Source organism: Suncus etruscus, chromosome 13 (genome assembly GCF_024139225.1).
Source record: "Suncus etruscus isolate mSunEtr1 chromosome 13, mSunEtr1.pri.cur, whole genome shotgun sequence".
In the NCBI taxonomy this organism is placed as follows: Eukaryota; Metazoa; Chordata; class Mammalia; order Eulipotyphla; family Soricidae; genus Suncus; species Suncus etruscus.
The window spans coordinates 31,818,064-31,837,934 of NC_064860.1; the positions used below are offsets into that span (position 1 = coordinate 31,818,064).

General features: G+C 36.3%; 1 protein-coding gene across 2 annotated transcripts in view; it reads left to right on the forward strand.

Moving 5' to 3' along the window:
* The window catches only part of GSK3B (glycogen synthase kinase 3 beta), a 191,867-nt gene that overhangs the window by 92,947 nt on the left and 79,049 nt on the right, over positions 1–19,871 (forward strand). For both annotated transcript variants that reach the window (XM_049785914.1, XM_049785915.1), the window contains exons 4-7: positions 3,421–3,531; positions 11,423–11,553; positions 13,290–13,396; positions 18,704–18,801. In XM_049785914.1, the coding sequence (XP_049641871.1) occupies positions 3,421–3,531; positions 11,423–11,553; positions 13,290–13,396; positions 18,704–18,801 (447 nt within the window). The remainder of the gene's footprint in view (positions 1–3,420; positions 3,532–11,422; positions 11,554–13,289; positions 13,397–18,703; positions 18,802–19,871) is intronic.

Sequence of the window (19,871 nt, forward strand, 5' to 3'; positions counted from 1 at the left end):
GGCTTGGGGATCATAGGAATGCCAGAATTTGTACCTAGGTTGGCCATGTATAATGCAAATGCCCTATCTACTGTACTGTCTCTTCAGCTCCTGTTTCTGTTCTTTATTATGTGTATCAATCTCATTGATGTGAAGTCCTATACACTGTTACTGTTCTGCTTTACATTTTCCTGATAATAATATAGAGCATTAAAAGAACACATCTTAAGGACGTAGAAGGGAGACATTCTTACTTATATTGTTGATACTGGACTGTAAACGGTTGATGATAGAATCAGATACCATGTGGTAGGATAATGCAGTACTCTAGAAGAGAATTCAGCTGAAAAGGCTTATAGCAATGATAATAGTACATGTGGTCAGATCCTAGACAAATTTTAAAGGTGGGACTACTAGCTTTTTGTTTCTGTTGTTTTGTTTTTGATATGTGGCTGAGGTATATGTATATTCCTCACAAAAGCAATGTTTGCATTTGAGAGAAATGGAAATTAATGATTATAAAATTTTTATCCCAAGCAATGTAGTATACTGTATATTAAGCTGATAATAATAATAGAAGTTCATGATATATTTGTTTTGAATTAATAAGTATAGAGTAGCATTGAGCCATTAGACTGGATAAGAGTTCATAATGGAAATAAATTTACATAATTAGGGACCGAGCCCTGGAATCTTCCTGGAATCTTCTGTTCCTTAAGAGATATGGGAGAACAAAAGTATAATGGTGAGCCAGAATTGTTTTTCAGATAAAGTGAAAACTAGAAGTGTTGTATCCTAGATCCCATGTGAAGTGAATATTTCAAAAGAAGGGGCATGCTCATTAACATCAAAGTATAGTGCTAACTGGTAGAACTCAGTAAGAAAAAAATCATCTAACCCATCCAAAAAATGGGGAGAAGAAATGAACAAACACTTCCTCAAAGAAGAAATACAGGTGGTGAAAAGGTACATGAAAAAATGCTCCACCATCATTAACCGTCAGGGAGATGCAAATCAAAACAACAATGAGGTATCATCTCACACCACAAGGGTTTGCATATAACAAACTAGAACAACCAGTGATGGCGTGGATGCAGGGAGAAAAGGACTCTGTTTCATTGCTGGTGGGAATGCCGGCATATCCAGCCTTTTTGAAAAACAAAATGAACATTCTTCATAAAACTGGTGGGAATTGGGCTCCCATATGAACCAGCAATACCACTCCTAAGGATATATCCTAGGAACATAAAAGCACAACACAGAAAAGCCATCTGCTCTTCTACGTCATTGCAGCATTATTTACAATAGCCAGAATCTGAAAACAACCCAAGTGCCCAAGATCAGATGAGTGGCTAAAGAAACTGGTATATCTACACAATGGAATACTATGCAGCTGTTAGGTAAAATGAAGTAATGAAATTTTCTTATACATGGATGAATATGAAGAGTATGCTGAGTCAAATGGGTCAGAGGGAGAGGGATAGACATAGAACAATCTCACTCACTTATGGAATATAAGAAAAATAAAAGATAATGTGGTAATAATATGCAAATAGAATAGAAAGGAGTGCCAGGAGGACTAGTACATGGTGGAAGCTTACCACAAATAGTGGAGAAGTGCAGTTAAATCAAAGAAGGGACCAGCATGACAATGATAATTTGAATTGATCACTTGGGACAATAACTGGGTATTGGATAGAGATAAAAAGATATGCACTTTATCCTTTCATTAACAGTAGTGCAAACCACATTGTCTAAAATGAAAAAAAGGAGATAGGAGGAGTTGGAGAGAGGGAGGGAGGAGCTAAATACCTGAACCTAAATTATAAATAGGTTTGAAAGCATATGTTTAAATAAAAATTAAAAATTAAAAAAATTAATACAACGTGAATGCACTAGAAAAATGTCTTATTGTTGAGTCAGTGACATTTTGTGATGAATAATGAGAGAGTGCATAATTTTATCTAATTTTTAAGTAATTTGTAGTTGTTTTGGTATAATCATGCAAAGGGGTAAAGGAGATTTAACTCATAAGGTTGTAGTTTCATCAGACATTTAGTGTACAGAAAGGGGTATCTTTATTCTATAACATATATGTCAGCAGATATTTTAAGTATTTGCTTCTGTGTGTTCTATTTGTTATTACAACCTGACAGTCTATCCACAATGCAGCCATAATTAATCATTAAAGTAAACGAGCATCTTTAAGTTTCTAGAAAATTATAAAAATATGCCGTAACCCTTGTGCTGCTGTTTGTTGACACTGACTTAGAGAGAGGATGATTGGCCGTGAAGCTTAAAATAGATACAGAAAGAAGAGCAATTACGAAAAGGTAGTTAAATCAATGGTATGGTGTCTCACCAAACTGTTTCCTGAACTGTGCTGTGTACCTTTTTTCCCTCCCATCTTGAATATAGTTTTCTCTCTGCTTGATATGGTCCTTTTATACTCAACTTAGATGTCATCTTTCTATTATATCTGTAACTTTACTTCTCTGGTGGTTACTAACATACAGAAGATGCACAGTATACGCTGATATAGAAATTGCTCACTTCAATGTGTGGTAGGTAAAAAGGTTAAATGGAAAGGACTATAAAATATTATCTACAGATTGTTACACACAGTAGCCAATTCTAGACTTGAACACAGTGGGTCTCAACTTTTTTTTCTGCTTCAGTTACCTATCTGATATTGTTCACATGAACAGGGTAAGGGTAGTGCTCTGTTCTTCTTTCCTACTTGGTACTTAGTTGGAATTCCCTTCTTTCTCTCCATTGATCTTGGATTGGTGTCTTTATGCTGCTGAGAATGGATGTTTAAACATATGACCTGCAATAAACTTGTGAGTATGGTAACTCGCTGACTTATAAGTTACTATTTTCTTTCAGTTAATTGTACAAGTATTTGATCAATTAACTATAGACTATCAAATAATAGAATCTTCTTTGAAGAGGTTAGAGAAATTTCTATTGACTATCTAGTTTAGCATTTCATAATACTGTTGAAGAAACTGAAGTCTAGAGAGATTAGTGACTTGCATACATTGCATTCATGTATTAGCAAAGGTAGAATTAGAAATCCACATATTAAGCTTCCAATCTAATACTCTCCTGCCACTATATTTTTATTGATAGGATACGAGGAAATTAATTCTCAAAATAGAAAGGTGAAATTTTATGAGTTTTTATTCTAAAAACGTTACTAGTTTAGATTGGATTTGAAATCACAACAGTGTTAACATGGTTATTTTTCTATAAAGTTATTAGTTAAAAAGGTTCAGTAGATTTATTTTACTATTATAACTATGTTCAGAATTAAGTTTTGCTTTGTTAAAGTTGAATGCATGAAACTTTAATCTGTGTAAGCGTTACTTTACTCTAATACTAATATTTTAACACTAGTTTTTAATCTTACTATTTTTTTTTAATAAACTCTTTCAGAAAGATGAAGTCTATCTTAATCTGGTGCTGGATTATGTTCCGGAAACAGTATACAGAGTTGCAAGACATTATAGTCGAGCCAAACAGACGCTCCCTGTGATCTATGTCAAGGTATGTAAAGATGAAGCATTTTATAAAGTTATAGGAGCCAGAGGACAGTATGCTTTAGCTATTTGTTACATATTAAAAGTAGGAGGCAAAACTGCAATAAAGAGATAGCCAGATTTTATTGAAATTTTGTAGTTTTTAAGTTGTGAAGCCATGCCCTTTTAAACTTTGATTATTTTTACATGATTACTATATTGTCATCCCTGCTACTACATGATTCCTAGAGCATCTCTAGGAGTGACCCCTGAAACAGATCCAGGATTTGCTTCTGATCATTCCTGAGTAGACCCTAAACCACCCCACTCCTCTACCCACAAAAGGCTACTTGTCATTTTCTGGACAAGTTATTTATTGCTTTTCCTGTTAGTTCTCTGAATTGAACCCAGGCCTCATGCTTTCAAGGCATATCTTTATAGCCCAGCCATAACCCCAACCTGGTAGCACTTGAATTTTGTAAACAATTTCAGTTATTATTTTTTTAGCTATAGATAATTTAATTCTCTATAATTTATTGTGCCACAGACTGAAATAGGAGCAAGCATATCATGAACATTTTAAAATGCAGGATTATATATGTTTCATTGTCATTTGCAGATATATTTATGGTATCAGGAATTGATGTCTAAACTCAGATAATGCTAAATAATCACAGCTTCTATTAAAGTATTAATTTTGCTGCAAAATAGCATTGTCATCTTGTTTACTTGATGGGATTTATATTAAGAATGACTTTAAATGTATTCAATATAATTCTCTTAAAAATTATAGGACATTGTGTAAATGATATAGGAAGGGTCACGGAGATAATACAGTGTGTAAGGAGAGGACTGAGTTTCATCCACATCATTACATATAGTTCCCCTTCCACTGCCAGGAGTGATTATTGAGGGCAGAGCTAGCAGTAATTGCTGAGGATTGGCAGATGCGTCTTTGTCCATTTTTCTGTCTGTTTACCTGTCTATCTCACACACACAAGGAAGAAGTTAAGTTTGAAAGTTAAATATCTATATTTGTTGTATTTTATTTATAATAGAAATTGCCTGAAGTGATTGTAACATAGAAATGCTAACATTAACTTGTTTCTTTTACTTAAAAATTGCAATTTTTCCCGTTTGTTTGTTTGTTTGTTTGTTTTTTGGGTCACATCAGGCAACACTCGGGTTACTCGTGGCTGTAAGCTCAGAAATCGCTCCTGGCAGGCTCAGGGGACCATATGGAATGCCAGGACTCGAACCACTGTCCTTCTGCATGCAAGGCAAATACCCTGCCTCCATGCTATCTCTCCAGCCCCCTTTTTTTCCATTTTTAAATTTAAAATAATAAAAATGGGTGCCATAGCAGGTCTTCGGTAGCTAGTTGATGTAGCAATCAGTTCATAATTTCTATTCAATATTAGATATGTAAGAATCAGATTCCTTTATAATTTTACTTGGGCTAATCAAAACTTGGGTTGAGATCTTGGCTACTTTGGTATAGTAGGAACTAAAAACAGCTTTTGTTTGTTCTGTTTTGGGACCACACCAGGTGGTGCTCAGGGCTTAGTCCTGGCAGTGTACTCAGGGAGCATTCCTGGTTGTTTGGGGAATTATATGGGATCAAACCTATTTTCACTGTGTGCAAGGCAAGTGCCCTACCCCCCGTATTATATCTCCTCTAATTTTACTTAATACAGTTGATAAGTGTTTTGGTTTAGAATATCAGTTTCCTATTTAATAACTGGCTCCATAATATAACTTTTTAAATTCCTTAAATCTGAAGTAGTCTCTGAGCTTCATAGTTATAAGTGCTGATGGTATTGTTCTATCTGTCTGTTACTCTTTATTGTTTCTAGTTCAGAACACTGACATATTTAATGAAGCAGAAAAATCACTAGATTTAGTTGCAAACTACTGAGTTTTTTGACTTAACATTGTTTTTTGATTTAAGAGTTATGGGACAGGTCACTTTCTGTTCTCTAGTTAGTTTTTCATGTTGATAAAGATTTCTTTCTGCTCATAAGACAGTCTTGTTCTATAAAATGAACTTAGTGTAAAGGGGCACACAAAGTAAAAGCATATAGGTTAATACAAGATTTGAAAACTGATCCTGTTTGAGCTCTTAAAGAAGCACAATAGTTAGACCAGTTTTCTAATTTTTAATGTCAATAAATGCCAGGTGAAACTAACAAAATTTAATATACCTTTTTAAGAAAAGATTAATAATTATTAACAGAAGTATGGTGTTATAAAAGGGGTAAAGAACTAAAAAATCTTTTTTTGGGTCAACATTATCTTGAAAAAAGAGAGTGCTAAAGTAATACTTTGTTGGATTCAACTTTCTAAATTAAATTAACTCTTAACAGATCTATCTTGACCCTTAGCAAAGCTAGAACTATTTTCCTATGAGTTCTCACTATAAAATGTACCAGGTGTTTTTATTTTAGTATTATGTGCAGAATTTTTGTGTGTTTCAGAATCTTTATTTTAAACATTAGTTTTACTTAGTATTTTTTTATTTCTGTTGATAGCTAGGTTACACCTGCTTTGCTTGGGTAATATTGGGGGTAATATTACTCTTTGCTTGAGGAGACTATATAGTTTTAGGAATTGAACTTAAATGAGATTGAGTTGCATCCATGAGCATTAAATATTGGTTTTTTTTTTTTTTTTACATTTTTAAAATTTTATTTAAGAAAATGCAGGGGCCAGAGCAATGTCACAAGTAGTAAGGCATCTATCTTGCCTGCGCTAGCCTAGGATGGTCTTCCGTTCAATTCCCCGGTATCCCATATGGCCCCCAAGCCAGGAGCGATTTCTGAGCGCATAGTTAGGAGTAACCCCTTAGCATCACTGGGTGTGCCCCCTACCACACACAAAGAAAAGAAAATGCATTAACATATATAGTTGCCATAGTGATCATGATATATTTGTTTCCAGATAAGTGAAAGCAAAGTTACTGAAAATAAAAAAAGGAAAAGGGAAAGAAGAAAGAACATTTAAAAAGAAAAATAAAAGTAGAATAGCAAGTGCATTTGTGAAAATTATTATATCTCCAATGAAGTCATTAATACAATGGCAGAAGGTTTAGTAGGCTCTTGTTAGCTGTCCATTCTATTAAAGTGGTATGTTCCTATAGGGATGACAACTTTAAACAACTGAAGTTGTCCAAATACTCATTGATACTATGAATTTTATGGGCATGTACTTGGCTGTCAGAAGTCCCGGAAGTAGGAAGACACTTCTATGTGGGAGAGAGTCCCTGTACTCCTCCAAGAAGCCCTAGAGAGACTAGCCCCAACCAAAGGGAATCATAGAGGGTCAGTGATGAGGCAGAATCATCAGGAAAAAGGCAATTGTGGGTGATGGAGGCAGCAGTCATGTCTTTATCAGGGCAGGGACTTGGCCTGCCCTCTCCCTGAGATGATCAGCTTTCTGCTGCATGGACCTGTATACTCATGATCTTTTATGGCTTGTTTACAACTCATTTGAGAAAAGATTGTGTATGAAGCTGGCCCTGTTCAAATGTGGCAACTGTGTTTGTGTTTTGTAGGTTAGAGCTGTCCTAATCATTAATTTTGTTTTGTTTTGGGGCCATACCCGGTGACACTCAGGGGTTACTTCTGGCTATGTGCTCAGAAATCGCTCCTGTCTTAGGGGACCATATGGGACCCCAGGGGATCCAACCTCGGTCTGTCCTAGGCTAGCTCGGGAAGGCAGATACCTTACTGCTTGCACCACTCCTCTGGTCCCTAATCATTCATTTTTAATGATTAAAAATTAATTAAAGATTTCAAGACTTTACAGATACTCCTCGCTTAACGACCTACCTGTTTAGCGACTGCTCACACTTACGACCATCTCTTCATTGTTATTTTATTATAAATATCCCTTTTCCATCTTGTACACTAGTACTGTGGTTTTTGGTGCTTTAATGTGCCTACTTTACTAACTTTATGTTCTGTAGTACATTGCAGTACTGCGTGTAAATTACACAACCTGTGCAAATTAAAACAAGTGGAAGTTTTCAGTTTGATCTTTCTCATTATTTTACTTATTCAGAATACTGTATTGTCAAGTACTTTGCATATACTGGACTACTGTATACAGTACATGCAGTTCCTCACTTAACGACCAAGTCTTTGAAACGGAACTTGGTCATAAGTGAAGAGTATCTGTATAAAACTAAAGAAAATAGAAAAGTTAAAAAAAAAATAGAAAAGTTTAGCTTCAATAGTGATCAATCTATAGCCACTCATTTATGAGGCAGAACAAGATGATTCAAGTTATGGTTCTGTTTGAAGGGAAAAAAGGCGGGGGGATTCAAGCAAAAAACCGGAAGGAGTCCTTCTAGAGGTTATAAATATCAATTTAAGAGAAGAAAGGGAAAAAGGAAGAAAAACATAACAAATAAAAACACAAAAACAACCCTCAGGGGCCGGGCGGTGGTGCTGGAGGTAAGGTGCCTGCCTTACCTGCGCTAGCCTAGGAGATGGACCGCGGTTCGATCCCCCGGCGTCCCATATGGTCCCCCAAGCCAGGAGCGACTTCTGAGCGCATAGCCAGGAGTAACCCCTGAGCGTTACCGGGTGTGGCCCAAAAAAAAAACCAAAAAAAAAAAAACAAACAACCCTCAAACAAGGAAACAAAAAACCAAAAAACCCTAAAAGCACCACAGTAATAAAGACAACAACCAAACAATAACCACGATCTCCTATTAAAAACAAAACAACAATAACAAAAAAGTCTTCTTCCCCCTCCTCCTCCTCATACTATCATGGGAATAGCTACAGGCTCCATACATGCTCTTTTACTCTCCCCTAGCTCTTTTTGTGGTGTCTGGGAACTTTACGCACAGTCGTTATAGCCACTCATTTCTTTCATCTCTGTTATGGCTTCTTAAACTGAGATTTATGACCCAATGTGGGATTACAGAAATAAATGTGGAGGTATAAAATGATAATAAATTTTTATGATTTATTCATTCATAAATTTGAAATTAGTATATTTAACTTACATTCCTTTGTAACCAAGTTTGCATACAGATTTCTTGGTCACAGAGGTATTTTCTAAGAAGGGGTGGTATGGGATATACTAGAACATTGGTAGAGGGAGGTAGACACTGGTTGTGGGATTGGCCCTAATTCATTGTATATCTGAAACCCAACTTTGAAGGACTTTGTAAATCACATTGGTTTTTAATAAAATAAATAAATAATTATTTTTTTTCAATGAACACATTTACATTGTTTGAAAGTAGTTGTACAAGAAAAAGTCAAATTTAGTGAAGTGATTTAAACTTTTTATTTTTACTCTGCTGAGGAATCATTTAGGTCTTTACTCCTAAGTTGAAGTTTTAGGCCTCTACCTATTCTTTCCCTATCCCCAAGTTAAATGCATTCTGAAGTTTTATATCTCTTCTTAGCATTTTAAAATAAGCAGTTGTTTACTGTTTGATTCCATCTAACAACACCTTTTTAAAAATTGGTCACATTGTTATATAGTTTCTTCTACTTTGCTCTTAAAACTTTATACTGTACATCATTCTGTGTTCACATATATAATGATATTTGTGTCTTCCTTTTTTATGGCTGCTGTCAGCCATTAACAGGCATATTGTTCTTTTTCACTTACATTGCATATTGTTCCAAATAAGGTTGTTATAAAGACTTATGCATCTTTCCCTCCCCCTATTCATTTGGGGTGTGTGTGGATGGTGCTGTCCAAGATAATACTCAGAATGCCTTGGTGTCCTTCCTGGTGATTTTTCTTTTTTTCCAACCTTATTAGCAGTTCAATCCAAGGGCCCAAGACTGAAGTGCTGCCTCAGCGTTTTGCTACTGGTGATTTCTTGGACCACTCCAGTAGTACTTAGAACCTCAAGGGTCACATTTGACTACCAAGTGCTGGGAATCCAACTGAGTTGGCTGCATGCAAGTCATGCACCTTTCAATTCCTATACTATCTCTCTGACCCCAGCATCTTTTTTTTTTTTTTGCCACACCCAGTGACGCTCAGCAGTTACTCCTGACTATGTGCTCAGATATTGCTCCTGGCTTGGGGGACCATATGGCATTCCAGGGATCGAACCAAAGCCCATCCTGTGACCCCAGCATCATATATATTGGTGTTTGGGTCACATGGGGCAGCACTCGGGTTACTCCTGGCTCTACACTCAGAAATTGCTCCTGGCAGGCTCAGGAACCATATGGGATGCCGGGGTTCGAACCACCATCCTTCTGCATGCAAGGCAAATGCCCTACCTCTATCTATCTCTCTGGCCCCAGCATCTTATATTTTTAAATTAAAGATAAAATTATCATACTTACTGAAATTGGCTTACAAAGAAAAATCTAATACTTCATTTTTTCAAATGTACAAAACTTTTTATATAGAACCATTGCTCTTTCAGAGCAGAGCTTCTGTCCCTAACCATTATTCTTTGAGACCACAAATCTGTCCTTACAGATTTTGTGGGCCTGACAATGAAAAACAGTGTCTAGCAAATTATTTTGTTATGAAAAGTCGAATTGAGAGACAAATACAGTGATAAATGCTTAAAACTTGCTTTCAAAATCTGCGCAACCAGAACCTTTGGAAAATAAGTTACCAAGTTGGCAACAGACTTCTTTGTGACTGTTAAAATCACCTTTTCCAGGCTAGTTTAGTATATTTTTAGATCTTCCTCTTCACCTCTTTATCCCATTTATAGTACTGTTCATTTTGTAGTTAAGGTTTAGAGTATCTAGGCTTTTGTGATTAAGAATCTTTTATTACCTGGGCTGGAGTGGTGGAGCAAGAGGTAAGGCGTCTGCCTTGCAAGTGCTAGCCTAGGACGGACCAGGGTTTGATTCCCCTGCGTCCCATATGGACTCCCAAGCCTTTAAGGATAGTGCCTTATGTCAATGCTTTATTTGACCTTTGTTTTACCAAGACATTATTATCTTGAACTCTTGAAATAACCTTTTATTCCCCTATTAGGATAGAGACCAGAAAGATGAATGCTCAGAAAGATTTTAAAGTAAACCAAAAGCACCGATCTTTTGATGGGTAAACATTTGATTTTGACACTTTCCATGGAGGCATAACTTTCTAGATTTTTGTTAAAATAGAGTTGAGATAAATATCCCACTAAATTGATGTTATTAGCAGCTAGCAACTTCTTTAGTTTGGATCTATTTTTAAATGGTATTTTAAAGTAAATTCTGGTCAAATTAACATGAGGAGCTATAATTAGTCCCATTAAAGATTACTGATGTCTTGCTATATCACTAATTTAGATTTTCTTTGTTTAAATCTTGTTCTCACAGGTCTTTTGTTAGCTCTGAGCCTTATTCTCAGACAAGTTTTGTTATGAAAATTGAAAATGCAAATAGTTTTGGGCTAGAAAAATAGTACAGGGTTTAAGACTCTTGCCTTTTATGTGACCAACTTCCGGTTTGTTCCCTAGCACCATATATGTGTATGGTCTCCTAGCATTGGCTGGGTGTGAGCCATACCTATCTTTACTTAAAACAAACAAAAAATACAAAAACAAAACAGGGTTAGGGCCAGAGTTGTGGCACAGAGTTAAGGCGTTTATCTTGCACACGCTAACCGCGGTTCGATCCCCTGGCATCCCATATGGTCCCCCAAACCAGGAGCAATTTCTGAGCGCATAGCCAGGAATAACCCCTGAGTGTCACCGGCTGTAGGCCAAAAACCAAAACAAACAAAAACAACAAAACAGAGAAAGAAATACAGTATTTTATAATTCTAGAAGTATAAAGTTGATGAAATTTTAATAGAAAAATAACCTGAAATTTATTAAAGAAAGATTGATAATATTTCACCTGTTTTTCTCTGAAATTCTATTAGTTTGTTTAACTACTTAAGGATTCTGATTTTTTTTAATTCTAATTTTTATTTTTTTATTCCAGTTGTATATGTATCAACTGTTTCGAAGTTTAGCCTATATCCATTCCTTTGGAATTTGCCATCGGGATATTAAACCACAGAACCTCTTGTTGGATCCTGATACAGCTGTCTTAAAACTCTGTGACTTTGGAAGGTAAGCTAACTAACTCTAGTTCTTCTTCCTTTTTCTTTCTTAAATTCTTATGTTTTGTCACCCCTCCAACATCAGTTAGTTTATTTAGAACATATGTCTTTTATAGTGTTTGGTATTAAAATGCTGTAAAACTTGTAAGAATATATTTTGGTAACTTCTGGATATGTATAGTAATTCTTCACCCAGGAAATCTGAGGTGAACTACTGAGTGAAATCTGAGGAACTACTCCCTTAAAAATAGCATATATACAAGATAATTCTATAATATTACTTACGTCTACCAAGAGGAAATTTCTCAGTAAAATTAAGGAACATGCATTTATAATGTCATGTACACTTCTGTTGGGGGAAAGTAAGGCATCTCTTTATGAATTAAAAGGAATTATCTTTTAGAAATATTCAGTAAAGTAAGGTTAAGGTGCTATAGGTTGTACCCTGTTGTGTTTTGGAAACAATTTAATATGCACACAGATCAATTCTGGGTCTATGAAATACTAAATGAAACTCAAAACATCGTGTCTACGAAGGGAAACTGAACTATGTGCCGTTGGGAAATTTACCTTTTCATTGATCATGCTTTTGCGTTCTTTGACGTTCTGTATGTGTACATACTTTAGTCAATAAAACTAATTTAGAGCCAGATCAGTAGGTAGGGACTTCCTTTGCACATGGCCAACCTGGGTTCAATTCTCGGCATCCCACATGGTCCTTCAAGTACCACCAGGAGTAATTCCTGAATGCAGAGGTAGGAGTAATCCCTGAGCATCTCCTGGTATTACCCAAAAACAAAACCCAAAAATTGTGGGGACTACTCCTGGCTGTGCTTGCCACCTGGGACCATACCTGTAAGTTCTTGAGCTTTAATAGATGTTTAATAGATGTGATTCTCTAGTGCTTGGCAAATGTAAGACATTGTGCTCAGTTACTTGGAATCATATAGCTGGCCTCGGAGACATTTTCGACTTAGTGGGAGGGATGTTTGTAGCAATTTGAAACCATACTACTCTTGTTAAAAATTGTTTGGGGTGGGTGGGGGGCCCGGAGAGATAGCACAGTGGCATTTGCCTTGCAAGCAGCCGATCCAGGACCAAAGGTGGTTGGTTCAAATCCCGGTGTCCCATATGATCCCCCGTGCCTGCCAGGAGCTATTTCTGAGCAGACAGCCAGGAGTAACCCCTGAGCACCGCTGGGTGTGGCCCAAAAGCCAAAAAAAAAAAAAAAAAAAGAAAACAGAAAAATTGTTTGGGGTGGGGAGAAAAAGAGAAAAAAAATGTTTGGATGAATGTTACCTTGAAGTAAATTAAAGATTTTCTTAGGTACTCTCTTAGCACTTGGGATAATCACTTAGTTACAAGTCAAATTATAATTATGAATGGTCATTGTCTTACTCTTGAATAAAAATCTTTCTGCATATGATTACCCATTCTTGTATATTTTGGTTTTTGATGTTAGGAGATTCCTCTTTAACTCTTTTTGATATTTTAAAAGAGAAATTTAAAGAAATTTAGTAGAAAAATTCAGCATTTGAATTTTTTATGATTTTTAATATTTTCCTCTTGAACAATGTTTTATTTTTAAATTAATGCTCTTTTCTCCAAGTTATTTTATAGTTTATTTTGACAGATATAGCTATGGTTTATAGTTTCTTTCTTATATGGTTAGAAATTATTAAGTCCTTTAAAGGTAAAGATTTAAAGTATTTTCTTATTTCTCTCCCTTCCCCACTCCCCTTTTAGTGCAAAACAGCTGGTCCGAGGAGAACCCAATGTTTCATATATCTGTTCTCGGTACTATAGGGCACCAGAGTTGATCTTTGGAGCCACTGATTATACCTCTAGTATAGGTAAGTACTAATTATAATGACTTATAATTATTGGTTGCATCTTTGTTTTACTGTATCCTTTCACCTAAAATAAAAGTAGCCTAAAGTGGTCCTGAGAGATAGCATGGAGATACGGTGTTTTCCTTGCATGCAGAAGGATGGTGTTTCGAATCCCGGCATCCCATATGACCCCCTGAGCCTACCAGAAGTGATTTCTGAGCGTAGAGCCAGGAGTAACCCCTGAGCTCATGGGTGTGGACACCCCCCCTAAGAAAAAAGTAGCCCAAAGAGATAGTACAGAGTTTAAGGTATTAGCCTTTCACATGCGGACTCTAGTTTAATTCTTGGCACTGCATATGCCCTGACCCGCCCACAACATAGCCAAAGGGCACAAAAAGACAAAGACTGACACTGACAGACAGATACACGCACACCACCTAAAACATGCTGCTTATAAATTAATATGCAAATATACTAAATTTTAAAATCTAGCTTACGAAATATCAGTTTTCTTACCTTTTTAGATTTCTAATATTGTTAGAATAATTAAGTTTTTCCTTTATTACTGTATAATTTATTTCTAACGTAATATTTCAAGTAGGGGCCTGAGCCATGGTGCAGCAGTAGGGCATTTGCCTTGCACGCCACTGACCTAGGATGGACCATGGTTCAATCCCTTGGCATCCCATATGGTCCCCCAAGACAGGAGCGGTTTCTGAGCACAGAGCCAGGAGTAACCCCTGAGCATCACTGGGTATGGCCCCAAAACAAAACAAACAAGCAAACAAAAAAAGATTTCATATATATATATATATATATATATATATATATATATATATATATATATATATATATATATATCAAAATATCCCATATCTTTTTTGTTTTTATGGAGTAGTTTCAGGCTCGACCCATGTGGCTGTGCTCAAGAGCTATTTCTGGGGCTTTGCTTAAAGAGTGACCCCCCAGGGACTATTCCTGGGGCTTTGGTGAAGAATGACCCTTGGCAGTGCTGAGGAAGCATGTGTTGTCAGGGATTGAACTGGGGTGAGCTGCATGTATAGCAAGTACCTTACCCTCTATATCGTCTCTCTAGTAAGCCCTTTATATCTTGAAACACTCATGTTGGAACTTGATCACTAATTGGAGAACTTATGGTTATTAAGTTTGTGATGAAAGTTAGGATGATTATATTCTTGACTACTGTCTTATCTCCATTGCTTATTTAATTTTACTTGGCTCATCTGCATCTTTCTGTAACTTTGTTTTTCCTTAGTTGACTAAACTATTTCCTTAATAGTTTACTCAACTTAATTGTGATTTTCAGAACTCTTCAAAGATCTTTATATAAAGATATATATATATATATATATATATATATGAGACAGTTTGCTTCTCTGCACATTTTTTATTATTTTTTACCCTCTTTTAAATTCACTAGTAAAAATAAATGAGTACACCATAAACTATACATATGAATAGGAAGTTAAGAGAGAATCTCAAATAGCAGTTAAAATTATTATTATTGTACTGTGCTAGAAAATTTCCAAAAATGTATTGCTACCAAAGAGAAAGAAACAAAAAAAAGCACAGTAATGGAAAATCGAAACTTGGAATAGATTTTTCTTTCGAAACAATAAAAATTTTCTGATATATTGGGGCCAGAATGATATCACAGATAGGGCATTTGTCTTGCACATGGCCGTCCCAGGTTTGATCCCGGCTTCCTAAATGATCTCTCTGTGCCTGTCCACAGCAATTTATGAGCGCAAAGCCTGGGCAACCCTTGTGCTCCTACAGGTATGGCCCCAAAATAAACTAAAAAAAGTTTTTCTTTTTTGGGGGGGTGAGTTTTTGGGCCACACCCAGTGATGTTCAGGGGTTACTCCTGGCTCTGTGCTCAGAAATTGCTCCTGGCAGGCTCAGGGTGGACCATATAGGATACCGAGAATTGAACCTGGGTTTGTCTTGGGTTGGCTGTGTGCAAGGCAAATGCCCTACTGCCTTGCTATCACTCTGGCTCTGGATTTTTTTTAATACCACTTTCTTTTATTATTTGTATCTAGAAATGCCATTGATTTTTGTGTATAATTTTGTAGCTTGCCAAAAAAAAATTATTGTTCCTAGAATCTTTTTTTGAGAATCTTTAGAATTATCTAAAAATAGTATTCATCTACAGATAGTGAGAGCTTGACTTCTTCGTTTCCTCTCTTGAACCCTTGATACCTGTCTCTTTCCTAATTCCAATGACATGTACTTTCTTTAAAATAGCGAATAGAAGAGCTGAGAGTGGGCATTCTTATCCTGTGTCTGGTCTTATATCGAAGACTTTTAGTTTTCCTCATTTAATACAATATTTGCCCAAGGCTTGGTTTTTGCGTTATCCTGGCTCTATGCTCAGAAATCGCCCCTGGCAGGCACAAGGGACCATATGGGATGCCAGGATTCGAACCACCGTCCTTCTGCATGAAAGGCAAACGCCTTACCTCCATGCTATCTCTTCGGCTCTGGCTTTGACTATATTGAGGAAAATCTTCAGTGCCCATTTTATTGAGAGTTTTTATCATGAATGTTTTTCCCAATGATTTCTCTGCATCTATTGATATAATTAATAATTATTTTCAACTTTTCTTTCTGTAGATATGATAGATTTGTTTGATTTGCATGTTTCTACATGTTAAACATCCTTGCACTCCCTAGGATGAATCCTACTTGGTTATGCTCTATGACCTTTTGGATGCACTGTTGGATTCTATTTTTTAGTACTTAACTGAGGGTCTTGTACATCTCTGTTCATGAAAAAGATCCTCCTGTAGTTCTTTTTTTTTTTTTTTTTTTTTTTTTTTTTGGTGATGTCTCTGTGTTTGATAGTAGGGTGCTGTTAGCTTCATAGAAATTCATTAGAAGTATTTATTTCTTCAGTTTCCTGGAAAAGTCTACAAAAGATAGAGCAATATATTCTCTTTAAATGTTTGAAAGAATTCACTGGAATCCGTCTGGGCCTAAGCATTTGTTTTGGGGGTGACTTTTGATTTCCACCTCTATTTCCAGGATAATGATCTTGATAGTCCACATGATCTTGGTTCAGCTTTGGGAGTTTAAAGGAGTCCAAAAATTTATCCATCTCGTCTAGGTTTTCTTATTTCATGGCATAAAGATTCACAAATTAATTTCAGAGGATCCTTTGAATTTCTGTGGTATCTGTTGTGTTGCCCCCACCCCTTATATTTCAGATTTTGTTTATTAGGTGTTTCTCTGAGTCTTTTAGTAAGTTGTCAATCTTGCTTATCTTTTCAGAGTACCAGCTCTTGTTTCAGTTGATCTCTTGGATTGCTTTTTTTTGGCATTCCAGTTTACAAACTTTTTTTTTTTTTTTTTTTGGTTTTTTTTTGGGTCACACCTGGCAGTACTCAGGGGTTATTCCTGGCTCCAGGCTCAGAAATTGCTCCTGGCAGGCACAGGGGACCATATGGGGCGCCGGGATTCGAACCGATGACCTCCTGCATGAAAGGCAAACGCCTTACCTCCATGCTATCTCTCCGGCCCCAGTTTACAAACTTTTGATCTTAATTTTATTTTTTTTTCCTGCCTGCTTTTGGTTCTTTTTTCTTTCCTTTGCTCATTTCTCAATGCCTTGAGTTGTGCAGTCAAGTTACTTATGTGGGCCCTTTCTTCTTGATGAATACTTACTGAGCTATAAACTTTCCTCTTAACATTGCTTTTGCTGTCTCACATATCCTGATAGTGTCCTGATTTTCTTTTTTTCCCCCAGGAATCTTTTGATTTCCTCTATGAATCACTGGTTGTTTTATAGTGAGCTGTTGAATTTCTATGTGTTAGATTTATTTCTCCCATTTCTATTAGCAATTCACTTCTATTTTTAGTGCATTAGATCTAAGCTTTAAAAAGTTCTTTACCTACATAGCTAATTAGCTTAAATCTAATGTAGTATATACATTAACAATATGAATGAGTACTTTTCATTTTATTTTAAAAATTAAAAAAAATGGGTGATATAATACAGGCATAGGGCACTTATTTGCATATAGCCGCATCAGCTCTAACTCTGATTCAAATTCTCAGCAACATATAAGGTTTTCTGAGTACCATCAGGAGTCAGTCCAGGAATAGACCCTGAATACCATGGATTTAATCTCAAAACAACCCCCCCCCAAAGTTTTTATTTTAAAAAGACACTTTGCATTTGCATTGAGCCACTTCTGAATAAGACAAGCTAATTATGACTGCTGTAGACACGAAGGTCTAGTTATTTCAAATATAACTATTGTGTTTTAGTAAAGTAAAATTTTCTTAGATTTTATTATTTGCTCCACATATTTGTAAAATACATTGTTTTGAATCATCATTTTGGAACTGACACAATTAACTTGAATTTCTTACATGAGTTTTGTTTCTTTTTCTTCAGTAAAATCTAGTGATTTCCATTACTGTTTTGTAACATACATAATCACATAATGCCAACTAAATTATTTCATGCTATTCATTATTCTCAGCAATGTTTTATGTTTTTCTCCCTTATACTTGACTGTAATTTCTTTCTTTCTTTTTATTATGGTCGAAGTGAATTACAATTTTCACACTAATATTTGAGGCACATAGTGACAATGAATGAGTGCCATTCCCACCACCAGTGTTGTCCTCCCTCCACCCTTGTTCCAGCATGCATCCCACATCTTTACCGCCGTAATGCTAGTACAACTATTTCCACCTTGTACAGCTTGTTGGCAATTAGGTATCGATTCTGTTGTTGTTGACTCTGGATTTGGTATTCATGTCTGATCAGTTTTTATTTCCACCAAATGAACATTCAACTGTTGACTGTAATTTCATATAAAACCCAAAAATCCAGAAACTAAGAAACTAACTTTTTCTCACAGGAACTCTTAATGGTTGATTAGAAATCTATCTTATCTTTTACATCTTGTCTTTTTTACTTTATAATAAAAATGTTAGTAATTGTTCCAGAAAAGTGAATGTAAACCAGGATTCTCTTGTTAAAACCAAAACAGTTTTATGCATAAGTATCCATTCAAATATTAAATAGTAGGTACATAATCAGTTGGTCTTGGTTATTAAAGATCTTGAACATGTGGGGTTTTTTATAGTTTACTTTCTATTAGAATATTATTATTGGATTGATTGTTTTCTGTGGAAGTTTAACAATTTAAAAGTACTGTTTGTTGATTTTTTCCTCTTTTAAGTTTATATAGGTTCTTGCTTATGTTTATACTGTAAAATAAAATATATAAAAATACTTTTCAGTGTACTTTACAAAGTATTAATAAGACTTTTTTCTTTACTATCCAGATGTATGGTCTGCAGGCTGTGTATTGGCTGAACTGTTGCTAGGACAGCCAATATTTCCAGGGGACAGTGGTGTGGATCAGCTGGTGGAAATAATCAAGGTGAGAGGCTTGAATCAAATTTTTTGAGTATAAAATATTGTGTTGTTATTGTAACTTACATATCCATGAAAAACACTGTATAGCATCATAATATACGAAGTTTTTCATAAAACTGTCAGTTCAGGCATTAAATATTCAAATACCAATCCCACCACCAATATGACCTCCTTTTACTAGTATCCCCAACCTCCCATCCACCATTTGTGCCTGCCTTCCCTCAGGCACAAATTTACTTCATATTGCTTGCTATAACACAAAGGCAAGTGGAATGATCAAACCTTAGATGCACACAGGTCAATTTGAAATGATTGTTATATCTCACTATGGTGGTACTAAGATCACTGTCTAAGGGTTTACTGGGCTGTGTTTGGTACTAGTTGAGCCTTCTGTGTTACTGTTTAGGCTCACTGTTCTTGACAGATTAAATTTTTTATAAGATTTCCTGTGATATTACTGATCGGACACTACTATAAAATTTGAGGTGTAGCACCTCTTCAGAAGCCCAAGGGGCCCGATGCTGCCAGCACCCTGTGCTGCAAGGATCGCAGGAGCCCATGGGTCCCCGATGCCAGGTGGGGTCCAGAGCCCACCCTAGGATGCCAACATGTAGCGGCCAGGAGAAAGAAAAGAAACTAAGAACAACTTTTATTCCTCCTGGTGTCTGAGGCCTGCCACTGCTGACCAGGGGTTCCATAGAGAGGGAGGGAGGGTTAGATGGAAATTTACCAGCCAGAGGTGGCCTGGGGAGACCTGGGTTTAAAGAAGATATAAAAGCGAGAGCCAGACTGATAGCACAGTGGTAGGGCATTTGCCTTGCACATGGTCAACAAGACGAACCTCGATTTGATTTCCAGCATCTCATATGGCCCTCCAAGCCTGCCAGGAGCAATTTCTGAGCACAGAGCCAGGAGCCCTGAGCACTGTTGGGTGTGACACCCTCCCACCCCCCTAAAAGCGAATAGATGTAAAGCAGGCAGCATTTCTCTGGTGCTTTATCTCTGCCCCCTCTTCCTCACGAGCCAGCAGGCACTTCTTTGTTATATTATGGGCCCCCCTTCAACATGTTTCTC